This window comes from Gobius niger (genome assembly GCF_951799975.1).
Source record: "Gobius niger genome assembly, chromosome: 24".
Classification (NCBI taxonomy): Eukaryota; Metazoa; Chordata; class Actinopteri; order Gobiiformes; family Gobiidae; genus Gobius; species Gobius niger.
In genome coordinates this window covers 6,095,899-6,120,088 of record NC_136875.1, presented here as the reverse complement: position 1 = coordinate 6,120,088, position 24,190 = coordinate 6,095,899, and the positions used below count along the sequence as shown (strand labels likewise).

At 41.9% G+C, this 24,190-nt stretch overlaps 1 protein-coding gene across 1 annotated transcript in view; it reads right to left on the bottom strand.

The window, feature by feature from the left end:
- Positions 1-508: 508 nt before the first annotated feature.
- LOC306982265 (tensin-2-like) overlaps positions 509-24,190 on the bottom strand; it is a 41,597-nt gene continuing 17,915 nt past the window's right edge. The window contains exons 8-28 of the mRNA XM_079582135.1: positions 24,091-24,174; positions 23,819-23,931; positions 20,985-21,045; positions 20,789-20,864; positions 18,264-18,390; positions 17,905-17,970; positions 17,690-17,806; positions 15,289-16,168; positions 14,094-14,319; positions 13,835-14,012; positions 13,561-13,663; positions 11,369-11,932; positions 11,078-11,241; positions 10,827-10,958; positions 9,030-9,125; positions 8,872-8,949; positions 8,677-8,754; positions 6,344-6,512; positions 2,576-2,644; positions 2,359-2,388; positions 509-655 (exon numbers count right to left, since the gene is read on the bottom strand). Coding sequence (XP_079438261.1) covers positions 511-655; positions 2,359-2,388; positions 2,576-2,644; positions 6,344-6,512; positions 8,677-8,754; positions 8,872-8,949; positions 9,030-9,125; positions 10,827-10,958; positions 11,078-11,241; positions 11,369-11,932; positions 13,561-13,663; positions 13,835-14,012; positions 14,094-14,319; positions 15,289-16,168; positions 17,690-17,806; positions 17,905-17,970; positions 18,264-18,390; positions 20,789-20,864; positions 20,985-21,045; positions 23,819-23,931; positions 24,091-24,174 — 3,556 coding nt within the window. The 3' untranslated portion in view covers positions 509-510. The remainder of the gene's footprint in view (positions 656-2,358; positions 2,389-2,575; positions 2,645-6,343; positions 6,513-8,676; positions 8,755-8,871; positions 8,950-9,029; positions 9,126-10,826; positions 10,959-11,077; positions 11,242-11,368; positions 11,933-13,560; positions 13,664-13,834; positions 14,013-14,093; positions 14,320-15,288; positions 16,169-17,689; positions 17,807-17,904; positions 17,971-18,263; positions 18,391-20,788; positions 20,865-20,984; positions 21,046-23,818; positions 23,932-24,090; positions 24,175-24,190) is intronic.

The window sequence follows — 24,190 nt, the reverse complement described above, 5'->3', positions numbered from 1 at the left end:
TGAAGTTAGAAGCTACCACGCTCTTCCATGGGCACGCACAAAGACCAGACAGGTACGTATCAACTCGTCTAAGCTCAGGCAAGAACATATCTCAGTATGGAAAAACTGTGAACTATTCCTTTACCCGAGGAAGTTAGAATCGTGCTACTTTGCATCGTTCCTGGAGCAGAGCCTAATCTGAAATGTATTGGTCATAAACTCATCAGAGCTGACCTCTGAGGACAACTGGAACTCTATGGACAACACACTGTTATCGAAAAAAACAAACAAAAAACCGTCACAACTTTTCAAACTTTCAACTAAGATAGAGTCATTTACTATCTGGAAAAGAACAACTATTTGAGAAGACATTGAACTTCATGGCACTGTTGTTTCATGTGGACATTATCAACGAGATAAACCAGCTCCACACATCCGCACTGAGATAATTGAACGGCAGCTCCTCGTCTCCAGCTCCACGTGAAGCTCCACAATGTTTACGAGCCAAAACCTTTCGAATCCGCGGGGCCTTTATCTGCGCAGATGCGGCGCGAGCATGACTTTGTTGATGAAGTTGACGATGGCGACCGCGGGCTGCTCCGGGTCGATCTCGGCGAAAAGGTGGCACACGTTTCCCGTGGCGCTGCCGGTCCGCCGCGCTACGAAGCCAAACATTCTGGAGGGGAGACATCGTCAAAATGACCACAAGTGAAGGGGAAGTGTAGAAGCGTAGGGTTTTGTGTTACGGAACGACACTCTGGATATAAGCAACAATCAAAGCCATGCACACTGGCACTCACTGGCCAGTTTTTAAGTCACCAACACCTTATTTACCGAGATCAGGGCACAATTAATTGAAGATAATGTAAAGATAGACAAATATTTAATTGAATAACATCCCATATAAACGTACCACACCGCGTTACAAATCGTTATGCAAATGACATTTTTCTCTGATTTTCTAAACTGTCAACTCAAATGAGTCGGCATAATTTTCAAGTCTTTAGCTGGTAGAGGATCATTTTAATGTGGTTGAAAAAAATCTAACTAAAAATGGTCATTAGTTGAATTTGTAGCATTAGGAGGTCATATTTACTGAAATCAGAAGATATTTCAATCAAAAAACAATCTTAACAAGTCAAGTTATATTTTACCATAGGAGCCCTTGTGTGAAGCAGCTTCAAAATTCTTAAATCCATTAAACTTGTGAGTTTTTGGACAGTTTCTGCTTGGATTTCTTTGCAGGATGTTAGAATAGCCTCCCAGAGCTGCTGTTTGGATGAAAACTGCCTCCCACCCTCATAGATATTTTGCTTGAGGCTCCAAAGGTTCTCAACAGGGTTGAAGTCAGGGGAGGAGGGGGTCCACATCATGAGTTTCTCTCCTTTTATGCCCATAGCAGCCAGTGATGCAGAGGTTTTCTTTACAGTATGACATGGTGCGTTGTCAGGCATGAAGAGGATCTTGTTCGGGAAAGCACGGCTCTTCTTTTTGTAGCATAGAAGACAGTGGTCAGTCAGAAACTCCACATATTTTTCAAAGGTCATTTTCAAACCTTCAGGGAGCCTTGTTGGGACATTGTGGCCATTCACCAACCATCCACCACTCCATTGATTTGACCATCCAGGGCTACACGGCCTCATCAGTGAACAAGTCTGTTTGAAAATGAGTCCTCATGTATTTCTGAGCCACTGCAGCCGTTTCTGTTCATCAGCTTCAATGAACAGTTTAGGGGAGGCCGGATAGAAGGTTTATGCACAGCTGCAGCCTCTGGAGGGTCCGACACCTTGATGTTCAGGAGACTCCAGAGGCACCAGCAGCTTCAAATACCTGCTTTTGTAGCTGCTGTTCTCTTAATCTGATGTGTTTGTCTGGCAGAAACCGTCCTCATTGTGCCTTTATCTGCACAAACCCGAGTGTGCTCTGAGTCATCCACAAATCTCTTATCAGATCGATGATTACGCTTAATCTTTCATGAAATATCGAAGGTTTTCATTCCTAGACCAAGGCATTCAACTATTTCACGCTTTTCATCAGCAGACAGACCCTTTTTCTTTCCCATATTGCTTGAAAATGATGATCTGCTTAATAATGTGGATCGTCCTTTTTCAGTAGTTTTTCCCTTAATTTGGCTTAACCTGAAAACTTATCATCCCAGGTGTCTGAGATTAATGTCAGTGATTCAAAGAGCCCCGAGACACAAGACCATCCATGAGTTTCATTGAAAACCTTTTTTTTTTGTACCTTTTTGACACTGAAATACGCTTTGCATAATAATTTGGAACGCGGCGTGTTTGACTCTGTCGGTGCACCTATAGCGTGGCCAGTGGGTGTTGTTTTTTATTGCTGCAGAGGTAGAGGCATTAGAGACAGACTTACTTGCAGGACGTGCTATCAGAGTTAGTCCACCTGAAGCACGGACGGGACATGGACGAGGACAGAAGGAAGAGGAGCGTGAAAAACAAGGACACCAGACTGACAGCTGCCTTATATTCAGGAGATATAAGTGTGAGCAGGAAGCACAGACAGCCTCTAGGCACACTGTGAATCTACTATCTTTGTGCTGTGACTGAGAGTGGTTTGGATTGAGCCGCACCTTTTGTCCTGAGGGTCCAGACTGCTGAAGGTCACCGTGTTGATGGGGTAGTGTCGCCTGAAGAACAACCTGGACACAAATAATGACCATAAAGCCAGTGTGCGGCAAATGCCAGTGGCCAGATACTCAACTAAACTGGACACAACAGGAATCCTTTGATCAAAAGATGATTTTCGGGTCGTTGGCCAAAATTCATCTAATGAACTAGCCTGGCTAACACCAGACTAAAATCACAAGTGATATTTAGTCTGGGGACCACCAATTCATTTTCTCGTAGGAGAGGTGTGGTTTACGATCGTCCATACTCGTTTATTGGGCGATACGAAAAAAAAAAAAAAAAAGTCTCATGCGTCTGCACGTAGCCATGGCCAATCGTATCATCGTATGAGATGACGTATGACGTACCCGCTGTAAACTTTTGAATATAAACTATTTAGAACAAGGTCTAAAGCTTGATCAAAAAATACCATCGTGTCTGCTGCTGTCACGTTGGATCCGTAAATAAACTTTTTTTTTTATTATCCGTAAATAAACTACAAGCTTCCATATATCGAATAGCGCGTCATCGTCTTGCGTCCCTCCTCGCTCTGTGATTGGTTCCCAAATCCACCGGAGATGTCGGCCATGGTCCCCAGGCTGTTGTGCAGTTCGAAATAATTCGAGCGCACACAGCAGCCTGGCGTTAGCCAGGTTACTAATGAACAGGAAAATGCGATTGAGAAATGAACCTCTTGCCCTCCGCCTTAACCAAGTGCATTTTCTCCAGTTCAGTCACTGCGTTTTTTTGTCTGTTTTTTTTGTTGCTTTCCTTTCTTTTTGATGGTTTTCCTGTTTTTGTCGCTATTTTATTGTGTTGCTTTTCCGGCAATTTTTTGTTGCTCTTTCGTGGCTTTTTTGTGTCTCATTTTTTTCTTTTTCATCACTTTTTAATCCTGTTTTTGTTGCTTGTTTATTGTGCTTTTGTCGCTCTTTTGTTGCTTTTGTGTCACTTTTTTGTTGTATTTTCATCCCCGTCCTTGTTACAAGAAGCTTTTAGATTTGGGTACAGCCAAACTCGAGAAACAGTGTCTAATCGCTATGATTTTAAAATAGAGCTGACTGTGGCCTCATTAATAATAATAATAATAATAATAATAATAATAATAATAATAATAACGGCTTACACTTTTACAACCCTGTGTCACAAGCTTCTCAAAGTTCTTCATTGTACTGTTGTAGCCACAGCCGCCTTGGGGCAGACTGACCATTTACCACGTGGCTTTTGTTATTCATAATCTGATCTTTTACGATGTCAGTGCCCTCTGCTGGACACAAGAGTTAGAAATATCACATACACAATGTTTACAATACAAACCCATATTCAAAGTGCTCCTGATTGAGGTTAAAAATCACATGGACGTCACCAAATACATAAAAAAGAAAAAAATCAATAAATCAAGAACTGATCAGTTACACATGCCGTCTCTTTTAGTTTCTTCTTTATGCAAAAAACAGGAATACAAAATTCCTGTTTTTTTCTTGTTTTTTGTTTGCCTTTTTGCTTTTCTTTATAGAGTTCAGGAAAATCCACTGTTACCACGGAGATCCGCCATGTTTGTAGCTGTTCAGGTGCATTTTCCATAGACTAGCATTAGCTAAATACAGTATATAAAGTGAAGAGCCGGGGAATAACTTGGGTAGCTACTACATTATATTCTAAGATGCCTCAAGTAATGTAAGGAAAAGCTGAAACGACTGTGAATGTGTATGAATGTATATAGTTTACATGTATATAATGTACATGTATACAAAGAATTCTTTCCCTTTGTAAAATGTAAGCTGACCCCTAGTGGCTGGAGTGAGCATTCTCGTCATTCCTTTAAAAATGCATAACTCCACACATGAATGGGCTAAAGACTCAACACATGTATTTTGACCATAGATTTTGTGTTTGTAACATTTGTGTGCAATAAAAAGGCTATTCATCTACTTCATATTCACACATTTGCTTGCTTGAATTTGTCGAAGTACTTCAGAAACGGATCCCATTTCAAACTTTTAATTCAAATTTGATTATTTGCCATTGTACAGGCTTTTGGCATAGTTCTTTTAATGATTTTGAAACCCTGACATGATTTACATATCACTGATAATTTGGTTTTAAATGCAAAAGAAAAAAGGCCATTTGTTCGGTAATTAAGTTCTCTAACAGCCTTTTAATCAGTTAATTTACTACATCAGTGTTAGTTTTGACAACATATTTTATTTTAGTTTTAGTCTTAGTCTTTTGACTAAAATGTAATTTAATTTTAGTCAAGATTTAGTAAAAAAAAACTCTTCAATTTTAGTCTAGTTTTAGTCGACTAAAATTTAAGACTAATTTAGTCGACTTTGCATTGATAATATTCATTATAATCATATTTAATCTTGTTCCTCTGCTTCATGGAGCTGCTCCTCATGAATAAAGCTCAGAGCTGATCCTTTAACAGAGAATTTACATGATCTGAGGCTCTTTCAGACGGTCAATAGAAGTTTGGATGATTTTAGTCTCTCCTTTTCATTTTTATTTAGTCTTATTTTAGTCAAATAAAATATCTGGACATTTTAGTCAAAGTTTTAGTCTCATGAAAAACTTTTAATTTAGTTTTAGTCCAGTTTTAGTCACAAAAATATCACTTTGACTAAAATTAAGACTAAATATTTTAGTCGACGAAATTAACTCTGTACTACATCCATGGTTTTGTCACTGAAAACCCTGGCTGAAGGGCTTCTTTGGGGTGAGAGGTCCAGATCTGGACTCCTGCCCTACACGGACACAGTAGAACCAGTAAAGTTCCAGTGTAATAAAATTTGGGCTTAGTACAATGACAACGTAACGATATGGGACTGGATTTACAGTTTGTAAACAATGTGACCTTTTCTGATATAGTGCCTTTTCCCTCCAGCAGCAAAATGACATCAATGTGAGGCCCTGTGCAAACCCGACACCACTAGGACAGTAGTAGTAGTAGTAGTAGTAGTAGCTGAGCTGTGGGAAGATATTTTAGTTAGGGGGCGCTGAGGGACAAAATTTACCCCCAAAATACTTTTTCTGTGCATAAATCCTATTTATTAACCTCTTACCTCCCGCCTGAACCGAGAGCATTTTCTCCAGTTCAGCTTTACCCAAATCCTGTAGGCCAGTGTAACGCCTCATTTGAAAGACCTACAAAACTAAATTGATCTTTATCCTCACATCAGATTTTTTTTCATCACTTTTTTTGTTGGGCAGTCGTCTCAATTTTGTCAAATTTTCGTGACTTTTTTGTCACTTTTTCGTCAAATTCTTATCACTTTTTCATCCATTTTTTCTCCATTTATCGTCAAATTTTTCTCACTTTTTTGTCCTTTTTTTTTTTTATTTTTTGTCACTTTTTCGTCAAATTGTTTGCATTTTTTTGTCAAATTCTTATCACTTTTTTGTCAAGTTTTGCTCAATTTTTCGTACATTTTTTGTCCAATTTTTTTCATTTTTTGTCACTTTTTCGTCAAATTATTGGCATTTTTTTTGTCAAATTCTTATCACTTTTTCGTCAATTTTTTCCACAATTTTTCGTCAAATTTTTGTCATTTTTTGTCACTTTTTCGTCTATGTTTTCGGTTCAGGTGGGAGTTAAGAGGTTAATATTGCCTGCAGTTCACAAACTATCCACCAGGGGGTGCAGCAGCGCCCTCAGCACCCTGGGTTCCCACGGCCTTGAGTAGTAGAAATAACAATAGTCGCAGTAGTTGTAGCGGTCGTGCACATACCTGCGTTTGCTGTCAGTCAGAGTGACGCCCTGCACGGACACTTTGAAGTGGACCACTGTTGCCACGGGACGCGGGATTAAAGACAGGGTCACTTTGGACGCTTTGGAAACCGCCTCGGGACCGGTCAGAGATTCCGTCTCCACCGAGTTCAGGTACAGCACGTTACACGCTGAAGGAGAGAGGGGCCGTTAGAATCAAGTCTGAAGCAGGACAGGAGGGCTGGGGACCGCTACGTTTTTTTGATACCAGTACTTAAACAATGCTTGGTTTTCGATCCCGATACCTGAACAGAACCCTTTACGATACCTATACTGATATATTTGTCAAATAGAACCAGAAAACAGAACTATAGATACAGACGGCATCTCCGGAATCGCCCATATATGGTCATGTTTGAAAACAGTTAAGGGGGAAAACAATTTTGAAAAAAACTTTCTCTAATTATTCAAAAACTACTTTAACAAATGCTGAATTATGAATAAAGTTTTCTACTAAATAAAGATACAAAGACATGGGGAGGAGCAAAGTGGTTCAACAGCCCATAAATACATACAAAACGGAGAATGCTAACATGCTGCTACATGTTAGCATCGGGCTAATGCTAACGTTAGCTAGCGCTAGCTACAACTGCCGTTTTTTTCACTTTTACAGAACAATCTGCTGTGAGAAAATATCCATATGGGCCCGATTTACAATTCACTTTATTTATATGTGAGAAATAAGTTCATATTTCACCAGAAAATGGCTAAAAAGAGTGGAAAATTGTGTTTCTCTAAAGATTCTATTTTCCCCCTCGGCAAAGCCACGCCCCCTTCTATGACTAGATGCCGTCTGTATCTATAATGTGTGGAAGATCTGCAAATTTGGGTTGATCTCCAATGTCAATAAATGTGTGAAAAATGGGGAGTAATTTGGGGAAAATTGGGAGAAATTGTGGCCCTTTGGGAGAAAAATGGAGCAAAAAATAGGGAAAAAGGGGGAATACGTTGGGAAAAAATGGGAAAATATTAGTAATGAAAATAAGGGAAGCGAGGCAAAATGTGAGCAAAAAGAACACAAATAATTAATTGAAAGAAAGAAAGAAAGAAAAAAGAAAGAAAAAAAAGAAAAAGAAAGAACGAACGAACGAAAGAAAGAACGAACGAGAGAGAGAAAGAAAGAAAGAAAGAGAGAGAGAAAGAAAAAAAAAGAAAAAAAAAAAGAAAGAACGAACGAGAGAGAGAAAGAAAGGAAGAAAGAGAGAAAGAAAGAACGAATGAGAGAGAGAAAGAACGAAAGAAAGAAAGAAAGAAAGAGAGAAAGAAAGGAAGAAAGAAAGAGAGAAAGAAAGGAAGAAAGAGAGAAAGAAAGGAAGAAAGAGAGAAAGAAAGAACGAATGAGAGAGAGAAAGAACGAAAGAAAGAAAGAAAGAAAGAAAGAAAGAGAGAAAGAAAGGAAGAAAGAAAGAGAGAAAGAAAGGAAGAAAGAGAGAAAGAAAGGAAGAAAGAGAGAAAGAAAGAACAAATGAGAGAGAGAAAGAAAGAAAGAAAGAGAGAAAGAAAGAACGAATGAGAGAGAGAAAGAAAGAAAGAAAGAGAGAAAGAAAGAACGAATGAGAGAGAGAAAGAAAGAACGAATGAGAGAGAGAAAGAAAGAAAGAAAGAAAGAAAGAGAGAAAGAAAGGAAGAAAGAAAGAGAGAAAGAAAGGAAGAAAGAGAGAAAGAAAGGAAGAAAGAGAGAAAGAAAGAACGAATGAGAGAGAGAAAGAAAGAAAGAAAGAAAGAAAGAAAGAGAGAAAGAAAGAGAGAAAGAAAGGAAGAAAGAAAGAGAGAAAGAAAGGAAGAAAGAAAGAGAAAGAAAGGAAGAAAGAGAGAAAGAAAGAAAGAAAGAAAGAAAGAGAGAAAGAAAGGAAGAAAGAAAGAGAGAAAGAAAGGAAGAAAGAGAGAAAGAAAGAAAGGAAGAAAGAGAGAAAGAAAGAAAGAGAGAAAGAAAGAAAAAAAAAGAAAAGAAAGAAAGACAGAAAGAAAAGAGGGCAAAACATTGGGCAAAGAAAAAAGAAAAAATTGGGTAAAAAAAAAGAAAACAATATTTTATTTCAGCTGAATCAACCAAGTCACTTCCTTTAATGCTTAAAAATTGGGATCTAAAGATTTTTTTTACTTTTATTTTTACAATTACGTGTTATTATTGCATCAAGAATATACATTTATATCGCTCTTACTGTGTTCTAATCCTGGGGGACATTTTAAAAAAGGGGAATAATTTTTTTTTTTATTATTTACAAGTATACATAGATATACATGCACATTATATACATTCGTACACATTCACAAAGTCACTGGTTTGAATCCCACCTGCGCCCTGTCTGAGGAGGCTCGCTGCCGTGCTGGTGCTGCTGACGCTCTGGATCTCCTGAAGTTCTCCAACCAGGTCTGAAAAGCATCGGGTCAAAAACTGTCTCACGTTTCATTTGAAAACACACAGCGGTAGAGCCGGATCGGAGCCATGAGCCCTTCACAATGATCTACATCCAGAATCTGTTTGAGTACCTTTCTCTGGGATGCGGAGGGCACAGGGCAGAGATACAGGGGTGATGGAGTGCTGGAAGACCAGAGCTGAGAGACTTCCTGAGATGAGGAGAAAACACTCATGGTAGTAGTTGTGCAGTCATAACATATATACTTAACTATGAACATATGAGACTGACCGAAGTAGGCCTCGTTCTGACAGCCCTTGATCTTCACCCCCCGGGGCCCAGTCTCGATGAGGAAGTGACGCACCAACTGCTCCAGAGGATCCCCCCCTGGAGGACACATCCCCAGTCAACCACTCATTTTCAACAAAAATACAACTCCTACTCAATGTCTATTACTTATCTCTGTAGTTGTAGTAGTAGTAGTAGTAGTAGACGTAGTGAATGAATGAATATTTATTTAACAGTACATGCCCAGCCCCCATAAGGTTATATGACACTATTAACATTAAAGGGGGGGTATCGACTTTTTCAAGCTTTACATCATGTTATTCTGTCATTCCCTCATTAAAAACATGCCTGAAGTGTTGCCTTGGCACATTCACGTATTTTTGAGTAATCTGTAAAAACTCTGATGGCGGCCATTTTAGGGATAGGTTTGCCTGAGTCCTCCTAGGAACGCCCCCACCTCCTGGAGACGCCTCCGAGCTTTCGTCACCAGCCGAGTAACCAACCACTGCTCCTCAGCAGAACCCCCTCCCCACTGATGCCACAGACAGCGTGTGGAGGGGGCGTGTCGGAAAGGCTCAGAGGTTCTTAAAGAGACAGAGGCCTATTTCAAGACATTCACTACAGCCATTTTGAGAGAGACATTTTATACAAGGCAGTTATTCTAATTTACTGCATTTACAGACCAACAGAAGGTTTGGTCATCATTGTAGTGTGATATAGACTGGTGCTATGTGATTGAAAAAAGCATAATACCCCCTCTTTAAGGAAGTCAGCCAACACCAGTAAACACAAACATATACACTGATTACAATTTCTCAGGATATAAAGTTCCATGCTTTTTTATATGTTGGACAGTAAATCAAGAAATGAAATTCATCCTCCACGACTCCTAACTCTAGCCCTTTTCCACCAGGCTGGTGCCGGTGCTGGTTCTGGTTCCAGTTTCAGAACCGGTTCTTTCGTTTTCTACTGAAAAAAACGCTGGCTCTTGGTTCCAAAATCTGGTGCCAGTTGGGAACCAATTAAAAGCTGGACCAAGAAAGGAGCACCAGTGATGTCAGCAGCTGGGGGCGTGGCTCTCTCCTCCAACAAACAATCAATATTAGTTAGTTTGTGCTTAGAACTTCCTGGAGAAGCCAAAACAGTCTCTGTGGAGGAAACTGTTGTTTTGCTTTATGCTCTTTGGCTAAAACAAGAGTTAGAAAGAAGAAATCAAAATGTTAACGGCTGCTGTGACTGAAACATAAACTTATTTTTCTGTATTTTATAACCAGAAGTGGCTGTAGTAAGATGTTACTGTCCATTTTTGATGTTGACTTCCCAAAGCGTTGCTATGACAATAGGCACAGCTCTCATTTTGGTGGAAAACCAAGTCAGTATGGAACCAACCCGGCACCAGAACCAGCTCTGAACCAGCCCAGAACCAACACCTTGGTGGAAAAGCCGAAACAGAGCACACAGTCTGCCGTCTTGTGGAGCCCCCTTGGATCGCCCTACCTCAACCTCAAGGGGCAGCACTCCTGCTCTTAGCTGAGTGCAAAGAGACCCCTGCCCTCTTTTTAAAGTACATTTTACATACATTTCTGTATTGACAAAATATATTATGTCAATATATATATTGTGTCAATATATCAGCCTTGATTGCCTCTCTATTACCACACCAAGAAAGTACTGTATCTCATTGCTCTTCTTTGAATATTATTACACTCCCAAACCCCTGCACCATAAAACAGCATGTATGAAACAAATGAGTAAAAGTGGTATTAGTTGTAGACGTAGTAGCAGCATAAATAATAGTACCTTTGTTTCCGGTGAGATTAGCGTTAGGGGGCGCTGTCTCCACTTTGAGGGCCAGTCCGTAGGCGCCTTGAAAGGAGTTACTGTCCCGGATCAGGAACGAGCCGGGCTCCTTGTCCTTCAGCACTGCGATCGCTGGGACGGGAAATACGCAAAGACACTTCATACTCGTCACACTGCCAGTGCTGCTATTTGTACTATTGCTACTACTATCCATATACTTCAATAAGTCAAGTCTGTAGTATAACAAATACCTTGGTCCCTGGAAATCCCCGGTTTGTACCAAAACTTGGAACTGTCCTGGACAAATTTAGCGTTGACCCTGATGTCGACCTCCACCTGCGCAGACCCCCGCTTCTGCTCCCCTCCGCCGCCCGGGAACAGAGCACCCTGGCTGGGTACGGGCGCCGACAACACCCTGGTGAGAGGGGAGGAGTCACAAATTCCCTTCAAAATAGCATTACCGTATTTTCCGGACTATAAGTTGGAAAATATTTAGTCATATTTTGGCAATTTCCTCAGAATTTCACAAAGTCGCGACTCACCTCTGAAGCGATCCATGCCCGTTTATGAGCCCAGAATGGTGCGTTCCCCTCTTCTTTTCCGGTAGCGGCGGCTGGCTGGGGATGGTGACCGCGGTGTACCCGGTGTACGGCACATGCGGGACGTTCAGCAGAGGGTAGTAGTACGAAGCCAGGGGGAAATTCGGAGTGTTGTATCCATCAGGGACTGGCGAGGGGGGCTTGGTTTCAGCCAAATCGGGCGTCAGACTGTGCCTGGACTGGTCCGTGGACACCGAGGAGCGCTGGGGGGAGGGCTCGGGCGAGGAGGGGGAGGAGAGGGTGGAGGTAGGGCTTGGGGTGCTGTTCATGGACACGATGTGACTGCTGCCGTCAGAAGAGCTCGGGACAGCCGAACCGTTGATCTGCACTTGGATTGGACTGCAGGGCTGGGATTTCGTGGGCGCAGGCGAAGGGTCTTGGTTTGGGGTGGGGGGGTTGAGGTTATTTGAGGAGAGGATGGCACTGTGTTGATCCTCTGATTGTGAGGATTTGTCCATACAGGGGGGTGACACAGCGGTCTGGGCGGTAGTGCTCTCTGGGGTCAGACTGAGGAGGAGAATAAATGGAACAATGATACGAAAAGACACTGTATGAATCCTCTTCTGTGTTCTGTGCCATGGTGTAAAGTCTGTATATTTGAATGTTTTATGTGCTTATTTTTGATCTTTATCTAACCTGTACCCTATACTCCACAGCTGGGCTAAAAGGTTTGCAAGGTATGTTCGGGGTTAACTCTAGCTTTACGCTTCTACAGAGTTGGATCACTTTCTATCAGGGTCAATCAAAGGAGAGAATCTTCTACTCCTTGAGACAAACTTACGTGCAGAGATGCCTCTATTTAAATCAGAGCATGTGTTACAGACTGTTACCTCTGTTGTGTTTAAACTTAAGGATGTTCTACTGGCCATTACCCCTATGGAGTTTAATTGAGAGGATGTGTTATGGTCGTTACCTCTCCTGTATTTTGCCTCTCGAAAGTATTCATACACCTTGAACTTTTGCACATTTTGTCATGTTTACAACCCTAAACATAGATTTTATTTTCATTTTTTTTACTGAACGTTCACACACAAGTAACAGACAACTGTGAAGTGAAAGTGAAATGATACATGATTCCGTTATTTTTCAAAAAATAGAAAAGTGAAAAGTGGGGCGTGCATAAGTATTCATACAGCATGAATGAATACTTTGTGGAACCCCCTTTTCTGCAATAACAGCAGCAAGTCTCTTGGGGTTTGACTCTACAAGATTTGCACATGTAGAGACATTTTAGCCCATTCATCTTTACAAAACAACTCAAGCTCTGTCAGATTTGAAGGAGAGCGTTTGTGAACAGCAGCTTCCACATTATTCCACAGATTTTCAATAAGATTTAGGTCAGGACTTTGACTGGGCCATTCTAACACATTAATATGTTTTTATTGAACCATTCCATTGTAGATTTATCTTTGTGTTTAGGGTCATTGTCCTGCTGAAGGTGAATCTCCGCCCCAGCCTCAGTTGTGAGCCCCAGAGTTATCTTGGGGCACTTGGTTGCATTTCTCACCAGTGTTCTCCTTGTTCAGTTTGTTAGTTTACGTGAACAGCCGTGTCTTGGTAAATCTGCAGTGGTGCTTTACTCTTTCCATTTCCGAACAATGGATTGAACAGTGACCCGGGAGATTTTTAAATCTTGGGAAATCTTTGTATAACTTAATGCTGCTTTAAACTTCTCCACAGCTTTATCCCTGACCTCTCTGGTGCTCCTGGACCTTCATGATGTAGTTTAGTGACCAATACACTCCGACCACAGCTCTGAGGGCCTAAAAGAACAGCTGAAATTATACTGAGAGTAGATTACACACAGGTGCCTCTGTTTAACCGTTAGGCCAAGGTGTGAACATTCTGGAGTCATTAGGAATGTTTTAAAGGCAATTTAATGCACTCAGAAAATGCTGTATGAATACTTATGCACGCCCCACTTTTCACTTTTCTATTTTTTGAAAAATAACAGAATCATGTATCATTTTGCTTTCACTTCACAGTTGTCGGTTACTTGTGTGTGAACGTTCAGTAAAAAAATCAAAATAAAATCTTTATGTTTAGGGTTGTAAACATGACAAAAGGTGCAAAAGTTCAAGGTGTATGAATACTTACGAGAGGCACTGTAAATGAGGGGATGTCACAGACGTTACCTCTCCTGTGTGTGCGTGGGGCTGCTGCTAATCAGGCTGTAGTCGTGTTCAGACTCTGCTGATGGAGAACTGCTCTGGGCCTCCCGCACTGCTTTGGCGGGTTCTGAAACCGAGATCATGATTAGAAACCAAAAAACAAACAAACAAATCATTTCCTTTAGTTTTAAATGATAATTAAAAAGACAAAATTGAAACAACAATTGACTCAAGTACACACTATTGTCTGCTGAGAGAGATTCAGCAAATCCTAGTCTGATAACTATGTCATCCTCACCTGTCTGCTCCACAGTGGTCCTGGGTGCAGGCAGTGGCATCCTGGCCTTGCTTGGGGAGACTCTACAGGGAGAGGAACTGCTCGGGGACGAGGCGTTAGACCTGGATTCGTAACCCCTACTCCCAGGAATCTCCGTCGGAGACACCAAGGCTGGAACGCAGGGGCATGACATATGCGGCTGTGAACACAAGAGAGCAGTCATGAGCTACATTATAACGCAAGAGATTTTGAATAAACTCTACTGTACGGATCAACCCACCTCCAGCTGAGAGGGGCTGTGGCACTCGCTCCTCCCCACCTCTCGCGCATCGGTCAGGGACTGCAGACTAGGGAAGGCCTGGCCGGGTCCGGGAGCTCCCTCGGGAAACCTTCTCTGCTCTAAGGCCGGGCTCGGGCTCACCGTCGCTGGGCACGAGTGGAAGGCTTGCACTGGGGGCTTATGGTACTGCCAGAACTCCCTCTGCCATGGATTCTCCCACAAGTCCCTAGGCATGTCCCAATGTCAAATGTGTAGTGAAAAGATTATTGTGGGGGAAAAAACGTTACAGTTTCACAAACTTCATGACCAGTGAATTATTCAAAAACAAGCAAAAATCATCTAAATAGAGACATTGAGCAAACTGTCAGAGCTATTACTCAAACTCACAACGCTCTGGCGGGCTTAAGGGTTGGTTGCTCACGTGTGCCTATGTTCCCAGCAGTGTTTATTTTGACAAGATATTTTAAGTTAGTTTTAGTCTTAGTCTTTTGACTAAAATGTAATGTAATTTTAGTCGAGATTTAGTCGAAAAAATCTCTTCAATTTTAGTCTAGTTTTAGTCGACTAAATTTAAAACGAATTTAGTCGACTTTGCATTTATAATATTCATTATAATCATATTTAATCTTGTTCTTCTGCTTCATGGAGCTGCTCCACATGAACAAAGCTCAGAGCTGATCCTTTGGCAGAGAATTTACATGATCTGAGGCTCAAAAAGAAGTTTGGATGATTTTAGTCTCTCCTTTTCATTTTTATTTAGTCTTATTTTAGTCGACTAAAATATCTGGACATTTTAGTCATAGTTTTAGTCTCATGAGAAACTTTTAATTTAGTTTTAGTCCAATTTTAGTCGTCAAAAATATCACTTTGACTAAAATTAAGACTAAATATTTTAACCACTTTAGAAGTATTTCAATTCATCAAATATAATCAACATTTACACAATAAATATTATTCAACATATTAACCTTATAGGAAAATAAGGATAAAGGCTATCAAAAGTGTTTAGCAACAATACATTTTGGCCAAACCCAATGAGAAACAAGCCGCTTCATTGGATTCAACCAACTTGAACTACTTCTACATCAAATTGTATTTCCTAACTGCAGACACGATGCAATAAGGAGATGATTTCAGTCTCAGGTATTTGGCAGAACACTGCGATCTAAAATAAACCACAAAGAAGACACCTCACCTCCGCCTTGCACCGTGTGACCACTGTGAGCTCTCCAGTGGGTCCCCGTGGATGGCGTGGAATGTCCTGATTGGCTCCCGTCTGCTGGAGGCAGAGCAGTCTCCGCAGGGGCACATGGGGCTGGTCGGCCCGATGAACAGCTCTCGGTACGGGCTCGTTGTGGGGAGCGACGGCTGGGACAGGTGCATGGGCGAATTCTGACTGGGGAAATACAACTGGAAATCCGAACTGCTGCAAAGTCTTTGGGCGTTCGGCAAAGCGACGTGGCTGAGCGGCATCGGGCGCGGCTCCAGTTGCGGGCAGGGGTAGCACTTTTGGTACAGGCACGGCTGGTTGAGGGGCAGGGGGGCGAGCGAGGGCCGCTGAACCTGCAGATCCGGATGCGTGTACGCGCTGTGGAGACGGCAAATGTCCACCTGAGAAGCAGACATCTGAGGATTGGGGGGAGGGGAGGTGGACTTCGAGGCGAGCGCTGGCAAAGTTTGGCTTTTGGGGTTGTTTTTGACGCAGTTGCAGCGGGTGTGGCAGTGGTTGCCGACGAGGCACGGTTCTTTTTCGCGTGGAGAACTCTTCTGGACGTTTTGGCTGCAACACGAATGGTCTTTTCGTGAAATTTCGGCGTCGTCCAAAATGGCCGTCTCCCTCTCTCTCTCCCTTGTGTTGCCTTTGTTGTTCGCTGGCTCTGGGGTTGGCAGATTGTGAGGGTCCATGTTCTCATTTGGGATAGAGGGGAGTGGGCGGGGCACGCGGGGGGGCGGTGACCTCACCGTGGGGCCGTTTTGGAGACTCCCATTGGTCGAGGTGGTTTTTTGAGCAGAGCGGCGTTTCCTGACCTGAGCATACAGGCTGCCGTCCAGAGGCCCGCGGGTGTGAGAGATATCTGAGGAAAAAACGACATCGGGTCAGTTCAGCACAGTTTTTATGCTCAGAAAATTGTTGAAGATAACAGAGAAGTATCTCGGGGTCTTGTTCACGAGTGAGGGGCGGATGGAGCGTGAGATCGACAGACGGATCGGTGCGGCGTCAGCAGTGATGCGGTCGCTGTATCGGTCTGTCGTGGTGAAGAGGGAGCTGAGTCGTGGCAAAGCTCTCGATTTACCGATCGATCTACGTTCCCACCCTCACCTATGGTCATGAGATTTGGGCAATGCCACTTCAGCATTATGTGATTTGACAGCCATTTACAGTGATTAATCGATTGATTGTTTGGTCGATTACCAATAATTAGTTACAGTTATATATTTTCTTTCTTTTTACTCTTCTTTTCGTTTCTTTTTAGTTGTTTGTTCTCTAATTGGTTGTACTTAAGTTTTTGGCTTTCATTGTTTATTTTCCTGTTATGTTTTTGTGTTTCTTTTTGTTGTCCTTACAAACATCCTTCTGTGATCTAATAGTAAAAAATAAATAAATTAAATAAATTAAATAAATAACCTAACCCTAGCATTACCTTAGCCCTAACCCTAAGGTAAGGACGGTGGACTTTACAAAAGGTGTCTTTCAGGCGTTGGTGCGAATCTGACCAATCCGGGAGTCAATATAAAAAAAAATCGCAATCAGGAATGTAATGTTAGCCTTATGCTACATATGCTAACGCGAGCTTAAGTGCCATTGTCATTTCTTCGCGTAACTTTGACACAGATTTAGCCACTTTTCAAACCTCCTGTGACTATATTTGGAAACAGGGCAAACAACAAATGTTGTGTGACCCTCCAGGGTTTTAATAAAGTCTCCATCGCGTCTTCAAAGCACGTCCAGCTGCTCCGTGTGCAGGTCAGTCCCACGCCTCAAAATAACTCCTCCGATCAGCGCGAGCGTCTCGTCTTCTCTCGGGTCAGTCTCATGATCGATCACAAACACAAACGCTCCGTCTAAACTCGCCTTTTACGCAAAATAACAACAAATAATCCGGTCTGTGGTAAAAACGAAACAGAAACCTGCAGTGACATTGATGTCAAAGCTCAGCTAACAGCAACGAAACACTTCCTGTTGTCCCGACAAAATAAAAGGCGTCAATGTTCGAGCCGCTGGGAGAGGGTTTGAAATGTTAATTAATAAATGAACCTAATATTTTAGGTGCAAATGGACACAAATCTCGTTTTTCTTTTTTCTTTTTCTTTTCTCTTTTCCATTTTCCTGGTCGTCCGTTTTGCTCAAATAGAAATAAAGGCCTGTCTCTAATTGTGGCCTGGTTCCAATACAGGCCTGGTCCTAGATGCCCTTGAGTAAATAAAGGCCCCGGCCTATATTAGAGCTTTTACGGTATATTTGTAGAACGGCAAAAAAAATTGCTAAAAAATGGTGATTCCCACGAGAGGCTTTCTTCCCCATTGGCTAGGCCTGTAGTAGTAGTAGTAGTAGTAGTAGCAGTAGTAGAAATAGAGATAGAAGTAATAACACTCACTCTCTATGCTGTCTTCATGATGCAGGTTGAAGTTCTCATAGGAGTCCCACCTCACCACCTGCTCAGACGTGTCGTTGTCCACTTTCACACAGGAGTCATTTTTACGATAGTCACGGCCTCAAAACAGAAGAAACACAAAACTATCAGCATCAAAAAGTATCTTGAGCTCCGTCCAAAGACACAGCACAGAGACTAAAAAGGCTCAGAATAAGCACCTTTGATTTTCTCGGGTCCGTTTGAGAACAAAAACTCCACCGTGGCGTCGGGAGGAAACCTGTCATCTGCAAAACAGCAAATATAGAGAAATATCAACAGACAGATACAGTATGTGACAGGTTTGGGTGTTAAAATAAGCAGAACTAAAGGGCTTTTGATGCGACTGCGAGCTTCATATTATTTATAGACTTGAAAGAGCCTCAGCTGTCACCCCGCACTGTTACTGGGGCATACAGCAATGTTTTAGGACTCATGAATGATCAAAGAAAATAAATGATGACGTTTGAAGCAGTGGAAGAGCCAAATCCTCCACCAAGGCAGCGTTTCTGACTCGCAAGACAAAATCATCTCCAGATACCGTTGCATGCGTGGTCGAGGTCGGCCTTCCGGAACCACAGCTGGGCTCCGTGGACCGCACACGTGTGGAACTGCACCCGGAACACCTCCTCCCGCTCGGCAGCGCTGCGTCTGTGGAAGCACTTCACCTGGAGAGACACGTCAGGGAGGAGGAGTCACAAACGGCAGTCTCAGAAGGGGAATTGTCTGCGCATTAGTGTGGGTTAAAGTGATGCTCTGTGAATTTAAATGTTTGACCAATTGAATAGATTGTGTATAATTTACTACGCGGGCCAAAGATAAGTGATATTAATAATTTGATTTTTCTACAGTCCCTCCCTTTGCTGAATTTGGCAACTAATCAGAATCATCGGTGCCAAAACTTTGACCAATGACGAGGCTTCCCGTGAACCGGCTTCTCAGGTCCAGTCAGGAGGAGGGAGAGGCAGCTTGATCGTTTACTTTTGAAATCTTATTCTCCTTCCCCTCATTTCACAAACTAGAACGAGCTTTCAGGTCCAATCAGGAGCAGAGTGAGGTGGGACTTACGTTTACTTATGTTTGCACCTTTCATTTCCATCACGGTGGCCTCTATAACACTCTAGGATAAAGAGTTTTTAGAGTTCATGGCAGGTTTTCTCTACTGATGGAACCATCTCCATGGTTACGCATACATTCCATGCAGAATCCTGTATAGATACAGACGGCATCTCGTCATATAAGCAGGCGTGTGGGGGAAGGAAGTATGTTTTGGAAAACACAATTTTTCACTCTTTTTAGCCGTTTTCTGGCGAAATATAAACTTATTTATCACATACAAATAAAGTCAAGTCTAAATCAGGTCCATATGGATGTTTATGCACAGCAGATTGTTCAGTAGAAGTGAAAAAACGGCAGTCATAGCTAGCGTTAGCATGTAGCATGATGCTAACATATTAGCATTCTAATTCATTTATGTAATTATGGGCTGTTGAACCACTTTGCTCCTCTCCATGGCTTTGTATATTTATTGGGTAGAAAACTATATCCAGCATTTTTAAAAGTAGTTTTGGAGTAATTATAGAAAGTGTAGATTTTTCTCTTCTTGGTGAGGTCATACCGCCTTTGCTCTGCCCAATCCCGTCAGACCTTGGAAGCTAAGCAGGGAAGGGCCTGGTCGGTACTTGGATGGGAGACCGTTTAGTAACACCAGGAAGCCTAGCGAATGTAGTGAGTGGTGGTGGTCAGAGGGGCCGATGGCGCAGACTGGTTGCCTCGCTTCCGTCAGTCTACCCAAGGGCAGCTGTGGCTACAATAGTAGCTTACCACCACCGGGTATGGAGTGAATGAATAATGCAATGAAAAGCATCTTTGAGTGTCCAGAAAAGCGCTATATAAAACCAATGCATTATTATTTTTCTTTGTTTTTCCCCTTCAGCTGCTTAAAACATTCAAACTCCAGCCAGAGCCTGCTCTTGGACATTCCCAGGACAAGGGGTGTTGGCATTTTTAATCAGTATTAAAGATGCACAGTTTCTCACAGGCTTTTAACACTAGATTAGTTGAGTATATCTACTTTTTCACTCATTGATTTATTTATTTTATTTGTGGGGCTGCTTAAGTTGTAAATGTGCTATAGAAATAAAGCTGACATTGGCATTTACATTGAAATTGGTACATGTATTTTACTGTATGTATTTGCAAATACTGTAAATACTGAAAGAGTTGTGCGTTTATAAGGTTTATTTGGAGCAATTTAACCTCTTAACACCCGCCTTAACCAAGCACGTTTTCTCCAGTTCAGCTTAAATCTTAAAGCCACTTGACTAAAGCCTCCAGCCTATAGGCCAGTCGTACATTTCATTTGAAAACTAAGACCTACAAAACTGATCTAAACGTTTTTTGTCGCATTGTCGCAGTGTTTACGTTTTTCATACATTTTGTCGTTTAATTCATTGCTTTTTTGTCACTTTTTCATGGGTTTTTGTCCCTTTATTGTCTCTTTTTTTAATTTTTTTGTCATGTTTTCATCACGGTTTTGCTACTTTTTCATCACATTTCAGTCACTTTTTTATTCATGTACACTCTGCACATTTTTGTTGAATTATTGTTGTGTTTTTGATGCTTTTTTGTCCTGTTTTTGTCACAAATTCATTTCTTCCTTGCTGCTTTTTCATGTGTTTTTGTCACTTATTTTGTCACTTCTTTGTTATGTTTTCGTCGCTTTTTTTAAACGCATTTTTGTTGCTTTTTGGACGTGTTTTGGACGCAGCCTATAGGCCAGTGCCGGACCTCATTTGAAAGCTAAGGCCTTGTAGTATATGTAAGATCTGTGTGGTTTGCAAACACTGTAAATTAGCCTAAATAATGAGTCTTTCTGACGTAAAGTGATTGTAAAACTAGCTCATACAAAGGGGGCAGATGTCATAGTTTGCTCTTCTAGTTCCAGCTCAGTCTGACATTGCTGTAGTTCAGTATTTGAAGATGTCGCTGCAGATGATGACACATGTCTGAATAACAAAGGTTCTCTGGAGGTAAATAAAGAAGCCTGACAGTCTTTCCCCTCACCATGATGTCTCCTTTCAGAAGCAGAGGAGCGTCCGCCGTCACACACAGCTTCCTCGCTCTGGAGTTCTGCGGGTCACTGCGGACAGACGGGACAGAGAAAAACCACCGTTTACACAATGTCGCTGAACGATTTCGGAATTTCTGCGAGCGGCGTGAACTCGAGCACGATCTGCGCCGCACAGGAGACGGAACTTACTACACGCCCGAGGTGAAGACGAGCTGCAGAGACTGGTAGATCTTCACAAAAGGGAAGAATCCTGTGGAGAACAAGCTCGGTGAAATAATCTGAAATCCACTTGAATCTGTAATGTTTATGTTTGCACTGTTGTCAGGTGCGGTTTGGTTTAGGGAGATTAGCAAAAGGAACCTAATGAGTCTAAACGGCAATTCCTACATAGGGCTGGGACGATTAGTAAACTGTATCACAATGCAAATATAGTTCAGTTTTGTAAAGAGCTGCATGCTTCGGCCTGAATGAATTTAAAGGTGCATTATGGAACTTTCATGTGGAAGATATTTGACCTTTCAGTGACCCAGTGGCTGTATGACGGTCAGCGGGATAGTGTTTGAACCTGTTCCCTGAATCCAGGACATTATTCAATCCAAAAGTGTTTCTGAAACTATTAATGTAATAAAGCACTGGAAGGAATGTGTGCGTAACCATGGAGATGGTTGCATCAGCAGGGAAAATCTACCAGAAAAAAAAAAAAAAAGGCTCCTGCAGCGTTATAGCGGCCTCAGTGATTGAAAGTAAAGGCGCCCTGATAACCAGGTCAAATACGCACTAACATCAAGGTAAAAGTTTGTTATAGATTAATATATTTTAGATTAAGGTGTGCTCATTAGGTATGAATAATCATTAGTACTTATTTTAGGGTTGAGGTCAGGGTTAGGTTATGAATAAGCGTGTTATTAATGGCCTATTAGTATGTTAACAGATAAAAGTATAATAAGCAGTATGTTAATACTTTACAATTATTAATGCTTATGATACCATGGTCTGGGTGAATGCTGGATTTTGACTGGCTGGTGGGTGCTAACAAGCGTGCATTATTTTCGTTTATTATACGGCTCTTCACAACGTAAGTAGAAGCTCCGTTGATTTGAATGGGATTTCCCAACGTTCTACCGGTCATTATTTTCTGATAAAGGACCTCTGAAAAAAATAATGACGCTGCCAATGGCAACGGAGTTGGTGCTTTCATATCACTCCGCGTGTAAGTAGTGGCGACACTATCTGTCCCGTCACTGAGAGAGAAGTCGGGGAATTGCTCGTGAAGTTAGCGTGAGTCTGACTTTCAACTTACCCAGAGATTCACCACCATTCCTCCAACTGCGCCTTCAACTAAGTAGCTAGGCTAGCTACTAGCCTTGCTGCTTCTAACCTAGCAAAACGTTGCAGAGCAACGCGCAAACTTTTGGGAACTATTTGTTGCGGAAGTCATTAAATAAACCTTTCGACCTTCATAAAAGTGTACGAAGTTTATGTTGTGTGTTCAGTTGGCAAATGGCCGTATAATAAGCAGATAATGTATAGAACGCTGGTCATTATCGGGAAAATAAGCACCTTCAGTTCGCCCTGTCACAGCCCGGTAGTTAAATCACTGGGATATCACTCCGCTGTGGGCATCGCCATAGCAACGCATGACACACATCTGATGAACACGTAATTAGTGACTGACAGGAACGTATGAGATGGATTTTGTGTTAATTTCAACGTTTTTGGCCAAAACAAAACGTTTGCTAAATGTTTGTAGAGGAGAGTGAGCAGCTAGGTTAGCTACTGTTAATAACATATGAGCTTTCCATTTCTATTGAAAACGGTTAAGGCTATTCATGATTTTCAGGCGTACATAAATTGATCCAGCATTTAAGCATATTTGTCTGGATTAGTAAAGTCAAACATAAAGGTTTCAGTTCGTGGGGCCCAGGTGTGAGCGACTCCACCGCAGCTGTTTCCATAAACAGTTGAGCTGGTTGAGCTAGCTAGCTTTAGCTTCAGGTTAAACAGCGTAAAAGGTAAATAACTCCTGCCCACGAGTGCCGCATATCGGTGTTTACTTCCAGGGAAAAGTGTTTCCGGGTTAGTCCTGTTGTGTTGTGATTCTGTGCTGATGTTGTGTCGTTGAGCCTGACTGAGATCCTCGTAATAGCTGCGGAGAATGACTCGCTCTGAGACCAGCCTTCAGTGACCGGCTAATAACCCACACAAAATAGTCCCGTAGTCTGGCAGATTTAGCGAGTTTAGTAAATGAAAAACACATTTGTTATAAATGTTGCGTGTGTGGGACCCTGGTATAAGCAGCGCGTCGTGGTGCTCTTGACTCCTCGGTGTTTAATCCTTACTTAATACCTTATTAATACTTAACAAGCACACCTTAATACAAAGCATTGCCAAATGTTCCACAATGCACCTTTAAATAGAACGCACGTGAACTTGAAGTCAATTTCAAGATCCCAAAAGTTGTAAAGCAGTTAAATTTCCATCTTTGTAACTTGCAAAATGTTCTTCTATTTTCTTTCTACCACTTAAGCCACCAGACACATATGTGGCATAAATCAACAGGAAAGTCCATTTTAGAAACATTGGAATCGCTAAATATATTTTTAACAGATCAAAAGTGAGAAATTGTGTTCGGTAGATCAACTACTTAGAGTCAGTGAATCTTTATCAACCATTACAGTTTAAATTTACAGTTCAACCCTCGGAAAATTCAAACTAGAACACACTATATACACTATGGTTTTCTCTTGTAGTTAGTGAATCTTTTTAGCTGCTTTTGCCGCTGATGAAACAGTTTCCCCCAAAGATTCTCGAAAAAGCCGAACCATCTGCAGATCCGCTGAGACACAACCCTCTTCCCAAACCCTGTCCGTCAGTGCCATGCGATTAGATCTTATCTCCTGGTTAAGTGCAGCGTTCTGACTCCCCCTGCAGATAAACTGCTTTTATAAGATTAAAAATAATGGTTTGTGGCGCGCAGACAAAGGTAGCGCTGTGTTGACGGAGCTGCTCAGCGTTCGCCTGACCTCCTCCAGGCTGGAAGTGCGGCACGGTCGGGATCACGATCTGCTGCAGGAACAGAGGGCTGCTGTTCATTTTGATGGAGCCTGAGAGGAGACCACCGAAGTAGTAAATGTATCTGGAAATAGACAGACATGGCAGGCAAGAATTATAGAATGTTTTGTTTTTTGGCTGATGGGGACGAAGTTCAGTGTCTTCTCTGTCAGGACAAACAAACAAAGGTGCAATTGTTTTTTTAAATGAAGGTGTTTTACCCTAGAGTAACATCAGTATATACCTGTTCTGAGAAGGCTGCATGGACGACGACACTTTGTCTTCACAGAACTTCCTCATGGCCAGAGTGGTCAGAGCCTGGTCCGCCCTGTGCACGTCATAGA